The sequence below is a fragment of the Cavia porcellus genome, unplaced genomic scaffold (assembly GCF_034190915.1).
Source record: "Cavia porcellus strain 051 isolate PalLab524CR breed Dunkin Hartley unplaced genomic scaffold, mCavPor4.1 scaffold_17, whole genome shotgun sequence".
In the NCBI taxonomy this organism is placed as follows: Eukaryota; Metazoa; Chordata; class Mammalia; order Rodentia; family Caviidae; genus Cavia; species Cavia porcellus.
In genome coordinates, this window is record NW_026947500.1 from 28,214,216 (window position 1) to 28,236,363 (window position 22,148).

General features: G+C 42.7%; 1 protein-coding gene across 1 annotated transcript in view; it reads right to left on the reverse strand.

Moving 5' to 3' along the window:
- Positions 1-22,148, reverse strand: part of LOC100717266 (liprin-alpha-1-like) — an 85,907-nt gene that overhangs the window by 31,897 nt on the left and 31,862 nt on the right. Inside the window, exons 3-4 of the mRNA XM_063229059.1 lie at positions 3,659-3,793; positions 2,083-2,166 (exon numbers count right to left, since the gene is read on the reverse strand). Coding sequence (XP_063085129.1) covers positions 2,083-2,166; positions 3,659-3,793 — 219 coding nt within the window. The remainder of the gene's footprint in view (positions 1-2,082; positions 2,167-3,658; positions 3,794-22,148) is intronic.

The following is a 22,148-nucleotide window of genomic DNA, read 5'->3' on the forward strand; positions in this document are numbered from 1 at the left end:
CAGTGGACTCAGAGCAGGCGTAATATGCAAGAGACAGCAGGTATTTAGGGGACCAGCTTTTCTACATACTTGCAGAGGATTTTCCCTTATGTAAATCAAGGACTGGCCTGGATTCAAGGGAGAAAATAAATTTAATTTAAAAGTTTAAAAAAAAGTAAAAATAAATTATGTTCAAAAAAGTATAGAGATAGGGAGGGATATTTTGTTTTTAAAAAATGTTCCTGCATTGCTTAAATTTCTCCTAATGTAAGTTTATATCTCAAAACCACAAACAATTACTGTAGGTTATTTTAAAACGTGGCAACAAAGTGGAAAAGTCTCGGGTTTTGCTTTGTTTTCATTTTATTTTGTTACTGAAGTACTAGGAACTGAACCCAGGCCACTGAGCTACATTCTCAGCCTTCTTTGATTTTGAAACAGGCGGTCACTCAGTTACGGAGCCTGTGTGGAAACTGCTCTCCTGCACTGGTCCTCAGAGTGCTGGGATTACAGAGGTGCTCCCTCACCAGTGGCACATAGTCATTTAAGACTCAGAAGACTGGTTTTCCCTTTTTATCGTGAATGAACACAAGCCACAGGTAAAGGGAAGAAGTGCTACCAGGCGGCACACACACAGTCCCTCTTGCCTGAGCCCTGCTGTAGTGCCCGGGGCCTTGTCCCAGGAGGAGGGCCTTGGGTGTGAGCTACGATGTGCACTTCTGTCTCACTGCCCTGCCCAACCAGGAGGACTGACTACAAGGACCTGCCTACCACCAGGCCTGGCAATGGCTAGGGAAGCAGCTTCCTAAGCACCGGGAAAGTGTGAGTAGATGCCTCTCCCGATACTCAGACACTCGCTGTAAAGGTTAAATCTATAATGTCTCTGGGATGTGTACAACACAGTAACTCATTATCTAAAAGAGGTCCCCACCTCATACAGGATACAGAAAACCTGATACCTAAAAAAAAGAAAACCTGATACCTGTCATTATTTTCTATCAGCACTTGAGTATTTTTAAAGTAAAACAGTTTAACATTTACTTGTAAATGCCATAGTTATAAACACCAGTTATCACATCAAGTTATCTTTCATACCTCCATAAATCAGATCTTAAAGTAAAGAAGTCTTCTATCAGTGTAACACATCATCTCTGCTTACAGGTAAGAGTGTGCTTAAGGATGTGGCTGTGTGCTGGGAGGTGGGGATTGCCTGATGTGCAATCTCTTAATATGCCTCAAATCACCATTTCCTGGAAGCTTATCTGACTCTGTAGGATATGGCCAAGAATACAGACTTCGGATAAAAAGGAAACCTAACAGTCTTAACATTAAAAAAGATGGGCGATGTGGGATTCAGGGTTCTAGAATTACGTGTTTATGCTTCCTTCCTCCACCATTTGTTAAACAGAAATCCACCTCCAAATACTAGGCCATGTGTCAGTTGGGCTTGGGACTGCCTCTTCTGCATTTGTTGCACAGCGGCACGCACCCACCTCTGTCAGGGAAAATTCTCTTAGGATTTCAGCTGACAGAACCCTCCACCACAATGTTTTCCTGATGCTCTTTTCATGGAAGCTCAACTGCGATGCTCCCCTGCTCAGGTGTCTCTCTCCCTGCATCTACACTTACGTTTGAAGTTAATAGTTCAGTACTTTGGGATCAAGGTCTGATCATCAATTTGGGACTTCAGGGCCACATCCTGGGCCAGTAGACTACTCATCTACATCAAGAAGCCTTGGTCTGTTTCAGATGGGCGCTTAAACAGTACCACAGATTTAGGGGAACCTGTAAGGTCCCCCTTGTCCCTGGAGCAGTTCCTTCAACAGACTGGCTAAGCAGGAAGCCTTTCTGGGACCTAGGATCTCATGGAGCCTTGCAGTGCTGCCCATGGGCATGTGTTTCTCCTATGGACATAAAACTTCCGTTCATCAGTGGACAGCTCATGGACAAAGCCACAAAGTATGCAGAATAAAAACTGGGATGGAGGACCTGTGGCAGACAAGGGAAGGGAGCATTAGAAACGAAAATCTATCCCCTCAGCCCTCGCTTGGCCTTGGAACTTCTGGCTCAAATCCATTTGACCCCCTCTACCTCTGCACTCACCCGCTGCAGCTCTTGGTTCTTCTCCTCCAGCTGCGCCTCCATCTGCCGTAGCCTCTCTTCAATGTTGCCATGTCTCTCTTCAGCCTGCCAATAAAGACAGCGTGAGCTGATCTCATAGGCACACTCTCAGAGGCGTGCTGGGTACTACTGCAGCAGCGGAAGCATGACCTGCTCTGCGTGAACTGGCTGCACACATCAAAGGGGAAGCCCTGCTCACACTGGCCAGCACACCCGCTGTGGCTGCACACCCAGAACTGTGAGACAGCCAACCCTCTGGTGTGGAGATGCTGGAGCACAGCAGGCGCTGATGACTGTGTGCTTCCCCCACCGCATGCCTGAGCTCCACAGATCTGTGAGTTCCCATCCTCAGGCTGCCTCGGGTTCGTCAGCATGGAAAGCAGAAAGCAGCAGACACGAGAAAGGAGAAATGTCCACTCTACCTTCCTAAGCTTGGAAGTAAGTTCAAACAGTCCTTCCCAGCAGAGCTCCCAGAAGGCAAAGGGTCAGACTACAAAACCAGTGAGGACAGGAAGACAGCAGGGAGGACAGAAACCTATACTTTCACGTAGATCACACAGGGGAGGCAAGGATCTGCTAGAGCTGGTAGCAACACATCTGCTCAAGGGGACATCGCCCGCCCTCCCCAAGGTTACCCTTGCCAGCAGGATGTGGACTCTGTCCATCGCCTTGTCTGGCCCCCCTTTAGTAGCTGACTAAGCCCAAGGCTAGGAAGATGGCATACCTTCCAGGGCCCAAGGCAGCCTCTACTGACACACTGGGCATGGCCAGGAGTCCTACCACTGTGGTACTAAGGTTTCAGTTTTCCCTATGGTCCCGGGAAGCCGAGGCTTACCAGTTAGGTGCTCTAGGGCCCCTGTGTGGACTGACCCATCCAACTACCTGCTGTAATACTTTGGAGCTGCCTCACATGCCTGCTTCCCTGTGGACAGCAGAAACCAGAAGGGCAGGGGTTGTTCCTACACAGGCTTAGCCAATAGTTCTTGAACAATTATTACTTTAAAACCTTATTTTTTAAGTCAGACATGGTGATGTATGTCTATAGTCTCAGCTATTTAGGAGGCTGAAGCAGGACGATTGTATGAACCTAAAATCAGGAGTTTGGGATCAGCTTCGGCAACAAAGAAAGACCTTGCATCCAAAAACCAAAAAATCAAAATGAAGCAAAAAACAGTCAAAACATTTTAAAGCAATTTGAAAACAAGGAAATTACTTTAAAATATATTACAAAATTATTTTATTTCTATAAGAAAATGGCTTTTTCTATCTCTGAAGAGAGCTATCCTTTTTTTACATGAAGCTGCTAAGCCTATGCTTCAAGCTGGTGACTAAAATAATCCTAAGGAGCAGTGACATCACAACATGGCAGGGGAACACCGTACACCTGACAGAGCAGGAGGGAGACTCGGGCTGACAGCAGCGGAGGGCGCTGCCCGAGACTGAGAAGCCAATCCCATCTCAGACAACAGCGCTAAAAACAACTTTGAACTGTTCCATGGATTCCAGGCCCTGACCTGGAATAGAGTCCTAGCATGGATCCAGAAGGGCACCAAGGTACCTTGGACAGCGCTGCCCCTCTTTGGGCCAGCTCTGCCTCCACCTCAGGAAGTGTCTCTGCTTTCCTCAAGGTCTGCTGCAGCTTCTGCTCAGCCAGCTCCAGGCGCTCCTGTAACTGGCGGTTTTTGTCCTCCGTCTAAAGAAGAGAGCTCAGCATCAGAATGCAGCATGTTCTTCCTGACTCTTTTCCATTGTTAACAGATTTAGACAAACTGAATACAGGCATAGACTGAGCTGCAGGACAGAAGTTATTGCGCAGCTGCTTTGGGGTGAGGCTTTTCTCTCCACCTTGCTAGGCTTGATTTCAATGTGTAAAACACTTCTTGTTACAATTTTTGCTTTTCACAAATAGCTTCAAAGAAGTAAGTGTTTTTTAAAAGACCAAGCTTCTAATATGTTTAGGAAAACCAGTTTTCTGTAAGAGCTCATTCATTCTTATTGACAAGGCAAGAAAGCTTGGTACAGCCAGGCATTGTGGCACAGTCCTGTAATCCCAGTACTCACGAGGCTGAGGCAGGAGGATTGATATGAGTTCAAGGCCACCCTGGGCTACAAATGGGTTCAAGGACAGTCTGTACTCTCACAAAGACAGGGAAAAAAAACTGGTGGGGGAGGGCTTAGTACTAACTCTTGTCAAAAAGCAGCCTCAACCCCCACTCTAAGGTGACGCCAGTTCTAGGGATTACTGCTAACATGCAAGAACTCACTGGCTCTGGGTATTTTTCTCACAGAGCTTTTCCAAAAGCACCTTAATGACAAACTGCTCAAGTTGCTTTTAAAGTAGATGATTATTCTTTCACAAATCCATTCCTCTAAAAAAGTTTCTATGTAGAATATTTACCAGAGTTTTCACAACATCTAGAAAACACCTCCAAGTACAGGTTGCTATGAGGGTTTTTCTTTGATCTGAAGACTTTCTTTTTTCTCAGTGCATATTTTTCTCAGTATAAATCTCCATATGTTCTATATTATAACCTGCTCAATGAAGTCATTCAACTATGAACGTTTTATTAATAAGTTAATGTTATTAAATGTTACATCACTTTAAATGTCTACTATTTTATTTTTGATCAATGCATGTTGTAAAATACAGTGGTATTATAGTTCACGAACTTTTATAGTTCTATAACTTTGGAAAAAGATGTCTGGGAAACATGCGGTTGTGTTTGTCACCCAATACAGAATTTGCAAATAAATAACATTTGCCAAATGCTTCTGTTTTTGAACCAAAGTACTTGCAAACAAAAATATTGTGAACCAAGGCAAAACTGTGCCACACATTTTTCAAGAATTCTGGTGTGTGTATTTCGGGTTACTAACGAGAGCAAATGCCCTGAAGTTCTCTGCCAACTGCTCCTTTAATCAAGGTACTAATACTGAACAGGATAACTTTCAATGCAAGTGAATGACTCAAAGAAAGTACCTCCACAAATAATGAGAGCTGGCCATGGTGTCACACACCTGTAACTCTAGCACTCAGGGAGACTAAGGCAGGAGGATTACTGTGAGGCCAGCCTGGGCTACATCATTAATTCAAGGCCAGCTACTATTCAAGGAAAACTACATAAGAAGACCCTATCTGAAAAAAAATAAAACTCTATTCTGTTCCGTTTGATAGAATCAAGTTTGAGGGTATAGGCAACTACTTTGAAGACAATAACATTCACTATGCCACCCATTCTGGTTTGACTCTTATCTTCTTTTGAAGTCCTGTAATGTCTCCAATGTTTAGGTTTTATTGGTCTTGTTCTGTACTGTTTTGTTCAATTTTATTATACCTAATGATATAGGCAATTCTTTTTAAGGTAGCAAGAGGCATTATGGTAAACACTGTTGATTGCCTTGTATTCTGTTCTTACATCATGTACTATGTCCATCCTTTGTTTTGACTGACTGATTTGTTTTGTCATATTTGGTTTTATTCTCTTCCAAAAAAAGTAATAAGAATTATGGGAGTAAAGAAACTCAAAATGTGTAAATGTTGTTGTAAAAACGAGAGGGAAAAAAAGTGCTCTAAAGGATACAACTGCAAGTGTGTTAAGATAGATGACCACATTACTAAGTTTTTGTCAGATCTCTGCACACAACTGTTTGCAGTCTCACTGTTTGAATGTCCACTTTGTATGCTTTAATCCTGTAACTTGAACAAGTATTTCTAAGATAACAATATGTAATCTATTAACTAGTGATTTTTTTTGAAATTTTGTATTACTTGTACCATTATACTGTTTTGTTTTATTTCTCCTTTAAATAAAATTAAAAAATGAAATAAATGAAATAAAATATACTAATGAGAAAGTGGAAAGGCAAATAGTATAAAAATAATCCGCCATACATACAGTACATGTACTCAGAATATATAAAGAACTCTTTTCAATCCTTAAGAAAACAGAGCCCAGTCACCAAATGGGCAAAAGATAATAAACAAAAGACATCCAAATGACCAATGAACATGTTCAGCGAAGCTCCACATATGCATGCTGGTTGCTCTCCAGGGAGCACAAAATTCCAAGCACACTGAATCACCTCTCCCACTAAATAGGCACCAGAAAAGCTAACATAGAAGAATGAACAGTGTCAGGGGTAAAGATAATATGAACACTGACTTCTCACATGCTATTGGTGTCAGTACAATGCCACTTTTAGCAGTATCTCTTAAGGCTGAACAAATGCACGGGCTATCTGTCACTCCACAGTTCTCTGCTTTTTAAATTTTTTGTCTTTTTACTTTTTATCAGTACAGGGGATCGAACTCAGGACTGCCTGCTTGCAAGGCAGGCGCTTATGCCGCTAAGCTAAATCTCCAGCCTCTGCTTTTTTTTTATTTTTTAAAACAGGATCCGAGGGCCAGGCATATAGCTTAGTGGCACAACTCCTGTTTGGCAAGCACAACGTCCTGAGTTCAATTCCCATAACCCACCCCCTGTCCCCCCCAAAAAAACACAGGGTCTTAGTATGAAGCCCAAGAGGTGCTCAAACTCACAATCCTCTTGCCTCAGCCTTCTGCCTGCTGAGTTTACAGGCATATGCCACCATGCTCAGCCGTAGCTTCACTCTCATATACAAAAGAAATAATACACAAGAATACTCAGGATAGAACGGATAAAAACTTGAATCAACCTGAATGTTCATGAATAGAAAAGAACAAATTTTGATATATCTGTATGCTGGATTACCAGACAACAGATGAGAATAGGCAAACAACATAGACAACACAGGTAAATCTCACAAACAATGAGACAACCAAGAAACACAATATAGGTATTATTTTACTTCATTTAGTCAAGAAGAAGCAAAAATAATCAATGGTGAGAGATCAAGACCATCGTTAGAATTCCAGGAAAGTTACAAGGATTCCTCATTTAACCATCAAGTTCTATTCCTGTCAGTATAGCATTAAAAGGATTAGTTACTAAATGAGGAACTGTATATAGTATATACATTACAATATTCAGAACAGAGAAATGGTCAAAGGACATTCCAACTTGATGACTTTGCCTTTAGTTGCATAACTTCTATCCAGCACATAATGTATAACAGAACATAAAACTGAAGTACTATAGAGAACCATCAGGAAAATTATAGTACTGTATAAAGACTACTAAATAGAAAAAAAACATTGGGGGTCTATGAACAAAAGTGCAGAATTGTACAAAAAAAAAAAAAAAAAAAAAAAAAGAGGAGGCGTAAGTCTGAGCAGCAGGGAAGTCCAAACAGTTGTTAGGCCGGTCATTAAATCAGAAACACCTGTACTGGAACTAGGCGGGGGCTTCCAGTGTTTCATTTTGATCTGGGAACTGTTTATCAAGTGTGTTGGCTCTCTGTAAAATTTGCAGGGAAGTCCAAACAGTTGTTGAGCAGGGCATTAAATCAGAAACACCTGTACTGGAACTAGGCGGGGCTTCCAGTGTTTCATTTTGATCTGGGAACTGTTAATCAAGTGTGTTGGCTCTCTGTAAAATTTGCTGAGAAGGACGCTTCCTATCTGAGAATATTTCTGTTTTTGCTATAGTTGGGGGCCTTCACCCTGAGGAACATTCTCCACTCTCTTTTTATTTATTATTTAAGACAACTGCTAAGTTTCTCAGGCTGTGCTCAAATTTCTGATCCTCCTGCCTCGGCCTCCCTAAGGGTTGGAGATTCCAGGCATGCACTACCATGCCCAGCCTTTTACTTCAATTTTTAAAAGTAGGGTACATTCTGACCTGCCAACCTAATGTACCAAAAGTACAGCGGGCACTTACTTGACGGGCCTCTCCGGTCACACAACTACCAAAGATGAGCCTGATTCCAGGAAAGGAAAAGGACCAAAACAAGTTTGTCTCGTGGTTTCTGTGTTTCTGAAATGCTGCATCAGGTGCTCAGATGGTGGCGAGACCTGGTGGCATCATCACATTATGCTCTCAACTAAGCATTTCCAGGCTGCTACATGGAGCAGCAGCCAGAAACAAATTACCGGGCACCCGCCTCATCAGCAGGTGTGACAACACCTACTGCCTGACACCAGCTGTACAAAACTCCTGTCACTTCCCTCTAAGGTCTTGCCTGCCTGTTTTTTCCAAAAACTGAATAGATTAACTGCTGTATTAGATGAACTGTAGATATACCTCAAATTACAGTCAATCTATTACAAAAACTAAACTAACCAACCAAAAATTTACAAACATCTGTATATACAATAAAATCCTTCACATAAACTGCTCCCCTTTACCTCCCTACAGAAATACAAGTTGGCCATTTCTTATAATCTTCTATAGTAAAATCTGACCTAAATAAACTCTGTCATTTATAAGACTCCAATGAGAAAAATCTTACCGTGGGCTAGGGCTGGAGCTCAGTGACAGAGCACTAGCCAATCACGAATGAAGCCCTCTTTCAACCCTGCGCTCCACAAAAGCAAACAATTTTCTGATTCTCTAAGCAACAAAAGAAACATAGCCCTAATATAAAATTATTGTTTCTGAAAAGGAAATTCAAATGCTTGGCATATCAATCTTTCAGGAGAATTGACTACAGCCAAAAAGTACATGAGGGCTAGTGTTCATTTGCTGATTTATCACTGCAGACTATTCGTGACAGTATGAATGTATGCTTATTCAGGCCTCCCTGAATGGACCAGAAAGGCAACTATTATGAACAAGTAAAATGGTACTTGATAGTTTATAAATGCCTAAATAATAACCTACTTATCTTCCTCTAGGCCGTGTACCATTTACTTTACATTTTTCTAGTTTTACTATGTTCTCCCTTCACATGCCATTGAGTTTCCATTTAATTCTACAAGAGGTGGTTTTGAAATATTGGGCTGAATGTAATATAATGAAAGAAAGAACTACAGTTGTTTCGAACTTTGAGGGTTTTTTGGGGGATGGGGTTTTGGGGATCGAACTCATAACCTCATGCTTGCCAGGCAGGAGGCCATGCTGCTGAACTAAATCCCAGCCCAGTGGTTTCAAACTTTAAAACTCTATCTACCAAGGAGAAAGTTCCTAAAGAATCAATTTCCAGTCTTCTATCCCTTATTACAAATGTGATTTACAAATACAGGTATTCTGATAAAGACAGGCTGTGAAAATTTTTCTCTGTGATTGTTCAATTTGATTATAACTGATGATTTAGGCAATTGTTTTTAAGATAGCAAGAGGCATTATGGTAACCATTGTTGATCAACTTGTATTATGTTTTTACATTATATATTACTTCCATGCTTTTGACTTGACTCTGTTCTGTTATGTCACATTTGGTTTTACTCTCTTCAAAAAAAAAAGTAATAAGAACTGTGGGATAAATAAAACCCCAAATGTGTAATTGTCATTGTACAAAGGAGAGGAAAAAAAGTGCTCTAAACGATATAACTGCATGTATATTTAAGTGTATAAGATAGATAACGACATTACTGAGTTTTGCTGGATCATTGAACAGAACTATTTGCACTCTCACTGTTTGAATGTGCACTTTATATGCTTTAATTTTGTGAGTTGAATAAATATTTCTAAGATGACAATATGTAATCTATTAACTAGTGATTTCCTATTGTTTATTTTTTTATGAAATTCTGTATAACTTTCTCTGCTTTTTTTTCTTTTTCTCCTTAAATAAAATTTAAAATTTTTTCTCTGTGAACTCAACCCTTGTCTACCAAATTTCAAGGGCTAGAGATAATAGTTCAGCAGCATAAGCATCTGCCTGGCAAGAGCAAGGGCCTCAGTTCGATTCCTAATACCACAAAAACTTCATTATCTACAAAACTTCTTTAGAAACTAGAAATCCTTGAGATACAATCCTAAACACACATACAATTCCTGAGATACAAGTCATGGGAAGCCTACATTAAGCAAGAGATCTCACAAGACAGAATCAAAGAAACCAAGGACCACGTATGTCGCTTGGTTGTTGTTTCAAGTCTTTTTAAAAATCCTTCAAAGTGCATTCCCAAATCTTCAGCAGTTCCTCACAGAGAAGAGTGAGAGCAGTAAAACATTTTCACATGACTTTACAGAACACTAGTTGGTCTGCCCTGAGTCGTTTAATCCCCAGGAACTCTGCATGTGCTTACAAACACCAGGAACCATCATTTCACAAGTGGTTGGTTACACAAAATATAGAAGTACATAAACAGAAGATGGTATCATAGAAAGACGCTTAACAGAAAGAAACTGTAGTTTCAGGTGAAAAGCACACATACCTGTGGAAGCGCAGTATTGAGTTGTCTCTGCAACGAATCTCTCTCATGACCAACCTCGAGTAACTCCCCCTGGGTCAACGGCAATGTTTCTTGAGTCTCTATCAATGTGCTCTGAGCAAGGCATGGTTCTTTTAGCATGGGCATCATGGGCTGTTCAAAATGGGAATCTGCATCTGGTTGTGAAGGGGAGCCAGATCCACGGCTTTCACTTCCTCCAGAAGGGCCTGCTTCACTGATAGTGGGCCTCGCCTCCCACAACATCTTGGAACAGAAACACAGACTAATCATTAAACAGATAATACAGGTTCCCACAAATCTACAACTTTATGAGTATCTGCAGCTAATAAAGGAAAGCTGACAATCTCTTTATTCGCAGATCTATTATTCTTTGGATGTAAATACTCTGTGAAGATACACCCAGGCACCCATTAAATGCAAAAAGCCACAATATGAAGACACCAAAGAAGACAACAATGCTGGAAAGAAGTAAGGACCAAAGATAACTACTTATTTGTCCTATAAATAATAGAGCAAACCCTGTGAGGTTTTGTTTGCAAAAGGAGACTTTTTACTTTTGAAAACAAGTGAGCTTCTGTTACCTAGTTTTTTCTATTTCTCAGCAGGGGCCCATTCCACTCAATCCTTTTTTAGGAAAAGCACAGAAGCAGTATACAGCCAGAAAAACTGACAAGTACAAAATCCAACAGGCATCTTACAGGAATGTGTGCAGTCAGCTCCTGGGAAGGCCTGTCGGTTCCCTGAATTCTTGGGCTGGATTTAGTGAACACGGAAAGGAATTGGATTCGCTATGGCTCAAGAGAGATGTTTTTCAAGGACTGCAGAGGCTGGTCAGTCAACCTAATTTACATAAGTTTACAGCTAAAAACAAAACAAAACAACAACAACAACAACAACAACAACAACGAAAACAAAAAAGGTTCCAAAATGGAAATACAGCAGGTCAGTACAGTGGAGAACAGCCAGGAAGGAAGGAAAGGTGAGAGGTAAGATCATGAGAGGCTATTCAGTGTGTCACATAGACAGTGGGGCTGATGAAGGCGAAAGAGGTCGCTGAGGACTTCCAGGCAGTGCCCCAGGCAGGCACGACCCTCCAGCAAGAGATGCCCGCAACCGCACACCTGCCCACAACGATTTCTAGCACTGCACCGGGTGCTGTACAGGTTCTGGCCCACTTACCCTAGAGCTTGCCGGGATGCTGCCACAGGTGCGCTGCCGCATTTCCATCACTGGGGTCTTCGGAGTGACCCGCAACAATTTAGAACGCGTCCCTCGAGACCTAGGGGGTCCTGCTAGGCGCGCGCAGGACCAACCGCCAGCGCAGGACAAACCGCCAGCAGAGCGCCAATGCTGTGCCCCTGCCCGCGCACACCCCCGGGTGACATTTGGCGCGTGGTCCCTGCCCGCTCCAACCATCCTGCCTCAGTCTCCCGCTCTTTGCCTTGCTGGGAGTCTTTTTAAAGTCTGCAATATAAAACAAAAACCTTTCTCAAAAAGCAAAAAGAGTTGAGTTGACTTAAATGTTCGTATCACAAAGAACCAATAACCCCGAGAGATAACACATGTGAATTAGCTCAGTTTAGCCCTTATGCAGTGTGTACTGGTATCAAAACATGTGACAAACTGGACGCGGTGGCACACACCGCTATTCCCAGCTGGAGGGAGGCTGAAGCAAGAAGACTGCTGTGAGTTCAAGGACAGCCTCAACTACAGAGCAAAAGTGTCTCAAACATCCAAAGAAGCATGTTAGGAATCATAAATATAGACAAATTCTTATCCTGCCAATTAGAACTTGGGGAGGGGAGTGTGGGAGTGTGTCTCAGTGTTAGGGCGCCTGACTAGAGCATGTGTGAGGATCCTGGTTCTGTCCCCTGCACCACAGAAAAGTGGGAGGAAACATCACATGGAGAAATCACCAAACGTGGATCCCTTGATTCTTCATGCCTTCAGGTTTGTGTCATTTTTCAAGTAAGTTACCTTCTGGGCACTCGGCAGTGATCAAGGGAGAAAGGGACTCTGTGGTCAGACGCAGACCATGCCGACCACCTAGTCATGAAGAGTGGATGGTCTGTGGTGGCTCTCAACAGTGTCCCTTCAGTTCTGTAGGTCAGGAGTCTGGCAAGGGTCTTCCTGAGCTAAAAACATGGTATAGCCAGGCTGCCTTCCTTCCTGCAGGATCCAGGGGAAATTTCACTTCCTCCGGCCTCCAGTTAAGGAGGGACTTGTGGATTCTGTCCACTTTCCTCAATTTCAGAGCTGGCAGTAACAGGCAAGGTCCTCTCCCACCCCACCACTGTGACTCTGAGCTCATAGCCTCCCTTTGCCACTTGAAGGCCCCTTTGGCTTTGGCTGGGTCCACTGAGAAATTCTAAAATAATCTGTTGAACAAGTTTGTTTTTGGCAGGGTGTGGCAGCATACATCTATAATTCTAGCTGAGGCACGAGGATTGCTGCAAGGTGAAGGTCAGCCTGGGCTGGCTACATAGAAGTTCAAGGCCAGCCTGAGCTACAAAGCAAGACTCTATCTCAAAAGCAAACAAACAAAAAGGTATGTTTTCTTTATGGTAAAACACACACAAAAGTTCCCTTCTGAACCATCTTCAGGTGCACAGGTCGGGGGCATTAGGTACACTCACACTGCTGTCCAGCTGTCCCCCCGTCCACCTCCAGAAGGTCCTCGTCTCCACACACTGAAGCTCTGCCCCCTTTAACCACTGATTCCTCAGCGCCCTCTTCCTGCTTCCATCTGGAACCTAATTCTCCCGTGACAGACAGGACATTCTCACAGATCCCGGGGATGACGATGTGGGCTTCTTTGGGAAGCCACTGTTCTGCCTGGAAGAGTGACTTGGGCCTATTGAATCTCACAGTGCACCTGACAGGTGGGATTTCCTTATTTACTGGCAGGAGGTTTCATCAACAGAGACAGCATTAACCACATTAAATCTAGATGGCTTGTGGTTATGGGAAATCTTACAGTACAGAAATGACAACTGAGCTGTCTGTCTCATGTGATTTTTAAATATTCATTGAATAAGCACTATTGTAACAATGATAATGTTTGGGGGAAAAACAATCTCGCCACTCAGCCTGAGTTTACTGTATTTGATTGACTATCTTCCTTACACGGCGAAACCTTCACAATCATAATCAAAAGCAAGGTGTCTTTTTCCATGACAAAACAAACGTGTCAGAAGAAACAAGAAAAAACAGAATTCACAATGCTAGATAGAAGCAAGAACCTGAAGTCATCTTGGTGTCTCCAGAAAAGCAAGTCTGAATTTCTAAATCTATCATTGTACCACATTGCAATACATGCAGAATTCTTGCCATGCAGTTGTTGCCTTGAGCTGGGTCTTACGTTGCCCAGGCTGGCCTGGATTGTCTAGGCTCAGGGAAGCCTCAAAGTGCTGGGACCAAAGGCATGTGACACTGTGCCTGGCTCATCCAGCTGGGAAGATGTGTCCTGGCACTTGAGCAAGTGATATGCTTCTAGCATGCACATGAGTAGAGAGAGAGCTGCCTTGTCTTTTGGTTTTTGAAAGACAAGGGCTCACTATCTAGTTCAGGATGGCCTCAAACTTGCAGCAATTCTCCTGCCTCAGTTTCAAGAGTGCGCCACTTCAGTTAGTTGAGGGGGCTGTTTTTAATCGTCCTCAGATAAAGAACCTGAAGATCTGCAAGCCAGCGCCGGAGGCAAAGCACCTGCTCACTCTACCAGAGTCTGCAGGGTGCAAAAGCACAGGGCACAGCTCTGTGGGGAAGCCTCTCACGGGCCTGTGTTCTCTCTCTCTCTCTCTCTTTTTTTTTTTTTTTTTGGTCTTTTTCGTTTTTATCGGTACCAGGGATCGAACTCACAACTGCCTGCTTGCAAGACAGGCGCTTATGCCGCTGAGCTAACGGTTGCACCATCTGTAGCTGGAGATAATAATGAAGGAGGAACCAGCTTTTTCCCACCAGAGCCCTCTCTCACCTGTCATCCCAAATGCAGGGCCCAGCACCGGGACATGCTCCATTAACTTCCTATGCAGTCCCTTTCTGGACACCTTTGGTTGAACAAGGACCAGCAAATGTATCTTCCACACGCAAGACAAGAAGTTTCACTTGCTCTCACTTTTCCTTCACTGTGTGCACATGAGAGCTGCCCAAAGTGGCCAGCAGAAACTGCAGTGCTTCCCAGAGACCCTTGCTCCCTCCATACCATGAAATCACTCCTCATGGCTGGGCCTCGACGGAGAAAAGCCTGCTAACCTCCGACCTCCAGCTTCCAGTGGCTGAGAGCACAAAGAGGCCCAGCAACCCAGTCCCTGAGTTGTTCCTCACTAAAGGGGTCCTTGAGATCAAACTTAAGAATTACAGGTGTATGGGTCAGTAAAATGGAAACAGACCTGCCCACTCTGTGTCCTGGGTCTGCAAGGCCCCTGCCATACCTATGGTCACAGAGCAAATGGCTATACAGTGGGCAATAGAAACCCTGTTATCATATCTCCTATCATGTCACACCCCAGTTCCAGATCTGCCCACCCTCCCCAACTGGTAGCAGCAGCCTCACTGGTAGACATTTCCCTTCTCCCACCCCCAAACTATAGTCATACATGAGAGTCTCCACACTGGGGAGCCCTCAATGTACCACATTTTCTGTGGGAGGAGAGACAGACTCTCAGGATTGTATCACAGAAGCAACACTGGCAAAGTTCTGCTCCCAAGGTGGAGGCAAGGCAGGGCACTGGGGATGCTGCTGCCAGCTCAGAGGCTGGAGGACTTTTGAACTGGGCTTTCACAGGAGGGCACAGCAGGAAAGGTGTGAGTGGAACCAGGTTTCCAAGCCCTGCTTCTGGCTCCTGAGGGCAGGAAGAGTAAGTGACCTGGCCGGACAGCAAGGACAGTAACCAAAGCTCAGGGTTCTGGGCCTGTCCCTACACCAGGACTATGGCTGCAGTAAGCTACTCTCAGCTTCTGTACAGGACAAGAACATAGAAGTGTTGCACAGCTATGATTTGCATTGTGCTTCCCTTGCTTCCAGGAATAATAGAGTGGCTTTTCTCAAAGCCCTCTTGTGCTGGCATTGGGCCTGGGAGCTGCCCAGGAAGGAAGGTCTGCCTGTCACCGTGGAGGGAGAACCAGCTCCCTTGCCACTGCCCTGGGGGTTTCCAAAGAGGTGACTAGTCCCTCATCATTTCTTTTTATTTTTTTCTCCTTTTTCTTTTTCCTTTTTTAAAAATTTTTATTTTGAAAGTATACAACAGAACAAGGCAGAATAAAGCCAACTAAGGTCGTACAGTGAAATTGCTACAGAACTTCACAGCAGGTTGCCGGGATAACAGTAATAGGTCTCACAGTATAGTTTGTTATCTTTATAATAGTTGTTCTTTTAATCCCGTATATCAAAATGAGATGAAATATAGAACACTAAAGAATTTATCAAACAGAATATTGAATAGAGCAGTACCCTTAATCAGAAAAGATCAAAACAATAATAAAAATATTTGCCTTCAAAGAAATGGTAGAAGGAAGTCCCACTTATTTGCTATGATCAACTTCCCAGGAGATGCTCAGATTTCTGGTTCCAACTTGCTAATGGGTAGGGACAGGGAGGAGAAGGAGGATAGGGGAAGTGGGATATTTGACTACATCATGTAGCAGTAGGTTCACTATTACTAAGCAGGGAGGCAGAATGGTCATTGGTTTTCACAGCGTCCTCAGTGCCAACTTGGTGTGGATCTCAGAAGACACTGCTAGTTCTCCCCCTGGAAGGGCTGCAGTGGGCCACCGGTACACTGATGTTTAGTTCACAGGTATTTACAATTATATTTTCTTAGTGGATTGTTTCCTTTAGCTAATATAATCGATTGTTTCTTTTTAATGCAGACTAGCCACAGCCCAGGGCAGGTCCAGGAGCCAGGCCCTTGACTCAGCACTTCCTTCACCTCCTGAGGTGTATGACCTGAAGGAAAGTAATGCCTCTGGCTCCACTGCAACCACTGAAGGATTCATTTTGACAACTGACAACTGATTGCGTGTAGCATTTTCTGTTCTGATTGGAGACTTCCTTCAAACAAAGATATGAGGGTGTATTTCAGGTGATAAAAAGTGCCCTTGAGAAATGGACTTTGATTGAAATTGTTTTGCTGTCTTGTTATGACTTGGTTTTCCCTATAATACAGAGAGGATAGATATATAGGTAGAAATTCACACATGGGTTTTTTTTTTTTTCTTTCTTTCTTAAATTATTTACGGGAACAGATTATATAATACAAGATGTAAGGAACAAATACTCTGAGGAAGAGGCGCTGAGAAATCCGAGGCTTATTTTGTAGCATTATAATATAAATTCTAGCAATCTATTGTTTGCTGATTAGAATGACATTAGTCTGGTTTTTTCAGTTCAACTTCAGCAGAGATGGGGACGGCTATCACAAAGAGAATGAGAGATGCGATGGTAGTTGCTATTGTCTTCCCTAATTTGGAACTTGAGGACCTAAAAAGACTTCATCATCCTGTAATGATTTGATTAGTTCTATAATATGCAATAAGTATATAAAGTGGGTGACGATAGGGACAACTATTTGTAAGAAACTAGAGACAGTTAGATAATGAAGATCTCCAGTGGACTTGCTTTGAAATCTGTATTTTTTAAAATTGTTTTTTATTTTTATTTTTTTAAATGTTCTGTTCTGTTTTGATATGGTTAATTTTACCCTCTTTGAGATGTAAAACAAATGTGTAGGACTGATAATCATATTACGGAGCTTTTGTTCGATCATAGAGCAGAATGGTCTGTAGGGTCACTTTTTTGAATGTCATTCTAAATACTCTAATTCTACAACCTGAACAGCTATTTCGAAGATGACAACTTGTAACTTATCAACCGGCAATTTCTTACCTTTTGTTTATCTGTAATTTTGTATTATTTCTACCCTTTTTTTTTTATCTCCATGTATTTTTTTTTTCGTTTCCTTTTCTTTAAATAAAAAAAAAAAAAAGAAGAGATCTATGGGTTAAAACCACAGAATGACCCAGTAACTTAATTTTTCAAGTACCTTTTTACTTAAGGAGCAGGGCACAATAGAAACTGTCATCTGTTTCTTGTTTGCTATTTTAGACGATACCCTTTTTGAGGTTGAAAGTCTACATTAGCTGGGAGTATGATACACATCTATAATCCCAGCACTGGGGAGACTGGCTACACAGAGTTTGAGGCCAATCTGGACTACATACATAGCAAGACTTTGTCTCAACATTCCTTAAGCCACACCCCCCCCAAAACACTGTTTTTTAAAGACCCTCACAAAGATAGGCACTGATGACTCAACTGAGGTGTGGATTCCTCTTCCTAGATACTGTCTCTTCATTGTTGAAGTAGGGTTTCATGTTTTCTCCTAATTGTCTTACTACCTTGGATATGAAAATTCTGCTTGAGTTTTTTAAATTAATAGTAGTTCTTCAGTTCTCTGAAGTAATGGTGATTTGACTGGGAATCAAGAGAACTCTAGCATTTTTTATTTACTCAGGCATTGTCCTTAGTGTGTGTGTGTGACTGTGATTACGAGAGCGATGTTAGTAACATTAAAGCTGTAGAAGATAAAAGGAACTGAGAATACGTGTTATACTTCTGAAATGATCAGACACTGTTCCATTAACTTACTGGATGTGTAACAGTGCTTCCTTAATTTGAATGTCTTCTTTTTCACAGGCATGAGTTGCTGGAGGAAGCCCGGAGGCAAGGCTTACCATTTGCACAGTGGGACGGGCCAACCCTGGCTGCATGGCTGGAGGTACATCCCTTCAATACGGAGTCATATGCTCCACGACACAAGCTTGTCGGTGCATCTGTTGTCTCTACCTGATGTTCTGGTCTTTTCATTCTTGTTTCTAGCTCTGGGTTGGGATGCCCACTTGGTATGTGGCTGCCTGCAGAGCAAATGTGAAAAGTGGGGCTATCATGTCAGCCCTGTCAGACACAGACCTCCAGCGAAAGATTGGCATCAGCAACCCCCTGCACAGACTGAAGCTTCGCCTGGCCATCCAGGAGATCACGTCTCTCACCAGCCCATCGGCTCCACCCACATAGAGAAAAGTGTGATCACAGAGGCTCTGCGTGCCCTCTGGGGAGGAGAAAGGCAGAGCCCATGAAGGCAGTGTCCTGCTAATGTTGTTTCCGTGCTGCTTCCTAATCATACAGGGTGGTTTCAACTTCAAATTTCAGGAAAGCATTGTACATATGGGAAAGCCCATAACTTGGAGGGCTTGAGTGATACAAAGAAAATGTGTGAACTGTTTGTGTAAAACTGTGGTTAAAGCTGGGTGTGATGGCACCCGCCTGTAGTTCCAGCACTCAGAAGGCTGAGGTGGGAGGATCACTGTGAGCTGGAGACCAGTGGGTTACAGTGTGAGCAGCTTGAACTGCATAATGATATCCCATTTCAAAAAAGACCAAAAAATAAATAAATAGATCAATGAATAAAACTTGGTTAGAAAGGTCTCCTTTAAGAAGGAAGCCTTTTTGAAAAGTAGAAAATTGATTGTCACAAATTTACATAGGAATCTTTCAAAATTGCATAAGTTTAAGGACCTGTTGGGAAAGGAAAAGTTTACATGTTAAGTAGTATTTTATCCTTGAACTTTGTTTTCCATTTCATGGTTCAAACAATAATTAGCACTTGTACTGTATATAAAGGTACTTGCTAAGCAAATTATATTTTTCTTCAAATATACAGATAGCAAAATGTACAGATAAGCCCACGAATGTATAAACCCTGACACACATTCCCCCAGCATGAACAAGCCCCTGGCTAAGGCCCTGGCTAGAAATGGGGCTGGGCTGCCCTTCCTTTGCTGTGTGAGGCTTCTGTCCTTCAGCCTTCTGCGTGTGAGTGCAGCTGCGTCACTGCACATATAGGCAGGACTTACAGAGTCACTGTAATCCACCGCAGTCCAGAGTGCCTGTGAAATACAGCTGACATGCTAGCAAGCGGTGGTCACCTCCCAGAAATCCACTGGTTCCTGGACAGTTCTAAGCTTCTCTTCTTAGTTGACATTTTTTCCCAACAAGAACTAAAGGAGGAAAAATCCTGAGTTTCCTAGATGCACCTTGGTTAGTGTGTCATGGCATCAGCAGGTGCTCTCAGTCTTGGGAGCTGCATGTGTCTGTCCAGCCATGCCTGTGCTCACACAGATGCTGTCCACTTGGGGAGTCTTGAAGAGCCCTCAAAGAGCTTCCTGGTGACTCTTCTGATGAAAAATTGATGGTTATTAGGAGGGAAGAGCAGGCCAGCTCTTAATTTGCAAAGTTCAGGGATTTTTCATTTAAATGTTCCCTCCTCTGTGTTTGAGAGAAAACAAATTCTTAGAGCTGTGTAGACATCCTTCTGAGCAGCAGAGCAAGGTCTGCCTACAGTAACTTTACACACAAAAAAGTGTGAAGATTTCTTGTTAGACAATTATGAAAATGAATGGTAAGCCTTGTTTGTTTTTTTAACCTGTGATCAGAGAACACTTTCCCTTGGTGGAATGTTTGGTAACCAGTATCAGTGTGTTCTGCAGCTATTTCCACATTAATGTGGCCTTTGTAGAAATGAAGATGCTGTGTGGCTTTTCCAAAGCTTTTAAGAGCCCTCTTTCAAAAGGGAGCTTCCATGATGCAGTTGAACTATTAGCAAGGACTAGTCCTCACATCAGAAAGACTCTCCATATCACCACTTACAAACACAGAAATTGCTCTTCTTGGGGAGCTTACAGTGGGCTTGCAGAGTGGCCATCAGTCTCATGTCTGGCTCAGATGGTGACACAGTGCTTTGTTTTTGGTGTTTGCATGGTTGTGGCTCTCCTGTGGCTCACTCTCTTGTGCCTTGGCCTCCTAGGCTTCCTCTGGCTTTGGATCATCTGCTGAAAGCATCCACAGGAAGCCCAGGCCAAAGCATCCTGTTGTTAGCCTGTTTTGGGATGAGACTGGTTTCTGTGTGTTTTGTTTTATTTTTTGTTTTGTTGTACTGAGGTTCACACCCAGTGCTTTGGGAGAGCCAAGCAAACACCCTATTAGGAGCTATTCCTCCAACATGGTGAGCCTATTGAAAATAGTGTCTATTGAGTCATCAGTTAATGGGGAAAGTAAGTGTTCAGAAATATAAACTGTGTTCTCATCCATCCTTGTAAGCATGATATCCATGCTCTGGAAGTTGTGTGCTGTTCTCCTTATATTCCGAGCATACTTTTAACCATGTGGTTATTGTTTAAAAGGGGATGAGCTTGTGTTAATGATCTCTGGCTTTCTCTATGGGTGCCTGAAATGACAATGTGCAGAGAGTGACCTTTACCTCGTGGCTCCTTACCTGTGCCTGTGGCTCATATGTGTGTGCCCCTCTCCTCTCTGTCATGCTTCCCTTGCCCTGGGTGTGGCTGGTGCACTGGGGTCACCTTAGACCACAGGAAATGTCTGGCACGAAGAGATGGAAACATTCGCAGCCATCCTGTAAATGGTCATTCAGCCCTGCTGCTGGCACTCCAAAGTGTGTTTCCCACTCCAGACCAAAGGGCCCTTTGTGTTTTGTTGAAAACAAAAGTTATTTTGCATTTGTTTCAAATACGTGTTCTTTTTAGGTGATTAGCTAGTAGCTAATAGTAATATTTGCATTTTTAAGATTTTTACAAGAATTTAGTTTGTAGACTTGCCCCATTTAGAGAAGATGTAATTTGCTTCTCCTTTTGGAAAGACCTCCATTGAGCACTGCGTTGTGTTTGTCTAACCCCAACCTTCTCCTGTACAAGTGTGCTTGGCATGGAGAAAGTCAGCTCCTTGCATGGAAAATTGAAATTCTTGGATTTGCATAAGTTGCATGATGCTTTGATATTTAGAATATTTTTCACTCAGTCAAGGTGCACGCTCCCTGCAGAATTATTTTGCTTGCACTACTAAAGTTCACTGATGCTAACAATTATGTTCCTTTGCCTTCCTAACAACCTAACATCAGGAAGATGAGGAGGGAAGCTGGCTCATGTTGGAGTCTTTCTATAGTATTTCTTCAGTGTGTAGCAACAAAAAGCAATTGAGTATGTAAACGTGTGTGATCTGCCTTCATAGGTGTTTTTCACACATTAATTTATTCCTAGTATTATTGATGACTTAAAGAGTTAACCAAACAAAGCACAGGATTAAACACTACATCTCAGGGACAATTTTGAACATTTCTCATATGGGATCATGGTATTTAGTTTGAACGTACGTTGCTTTATTTATGAATACAATCTTTTATACAAAATCCCCTGGTTCAGGCAGCTCCTGAGATTATGTACATGTAGTTCTTTGCTGCTTTAGTTTTAGTTCTAAGATATACTGCTGAAAAACATCATGACATACAGTTCTAAACCTGAAAGTTGGCATGAGGCCTTTCTGTCTATGTGTTTATATTGTTATTTGACCAGGTACTGTCCTACTATGTTGAGTTAAAGGTCTTACTAATGGAGTTCTTAGAAATTAAGGCTAATCACTTCACATAGATTGAAAGTTTCAGCTGCCTAATTCTTCACTACACAGAAAGCTCTGCCCCATGTTTTACAGTGTCTGAGTCAGATGACTTGATTAAATTCCCAGCATGCCTCTGCCCTCGTGGGTCTTTGGTGGGCACAGTGCAGTTCTGGGGGACTTGTAGTGCTTCAGCTTTTCCCAGTGGCACGGTATTCGGGGTCTCAGAAGAGTTAGCATATGTCTGAAAGCAAGTGTAAATGAGTTAAGATTAGAATTTCCTGACTCCAAGATGATGCTTGAAACAGTTGCTTCTGTTTGCACTTCTAA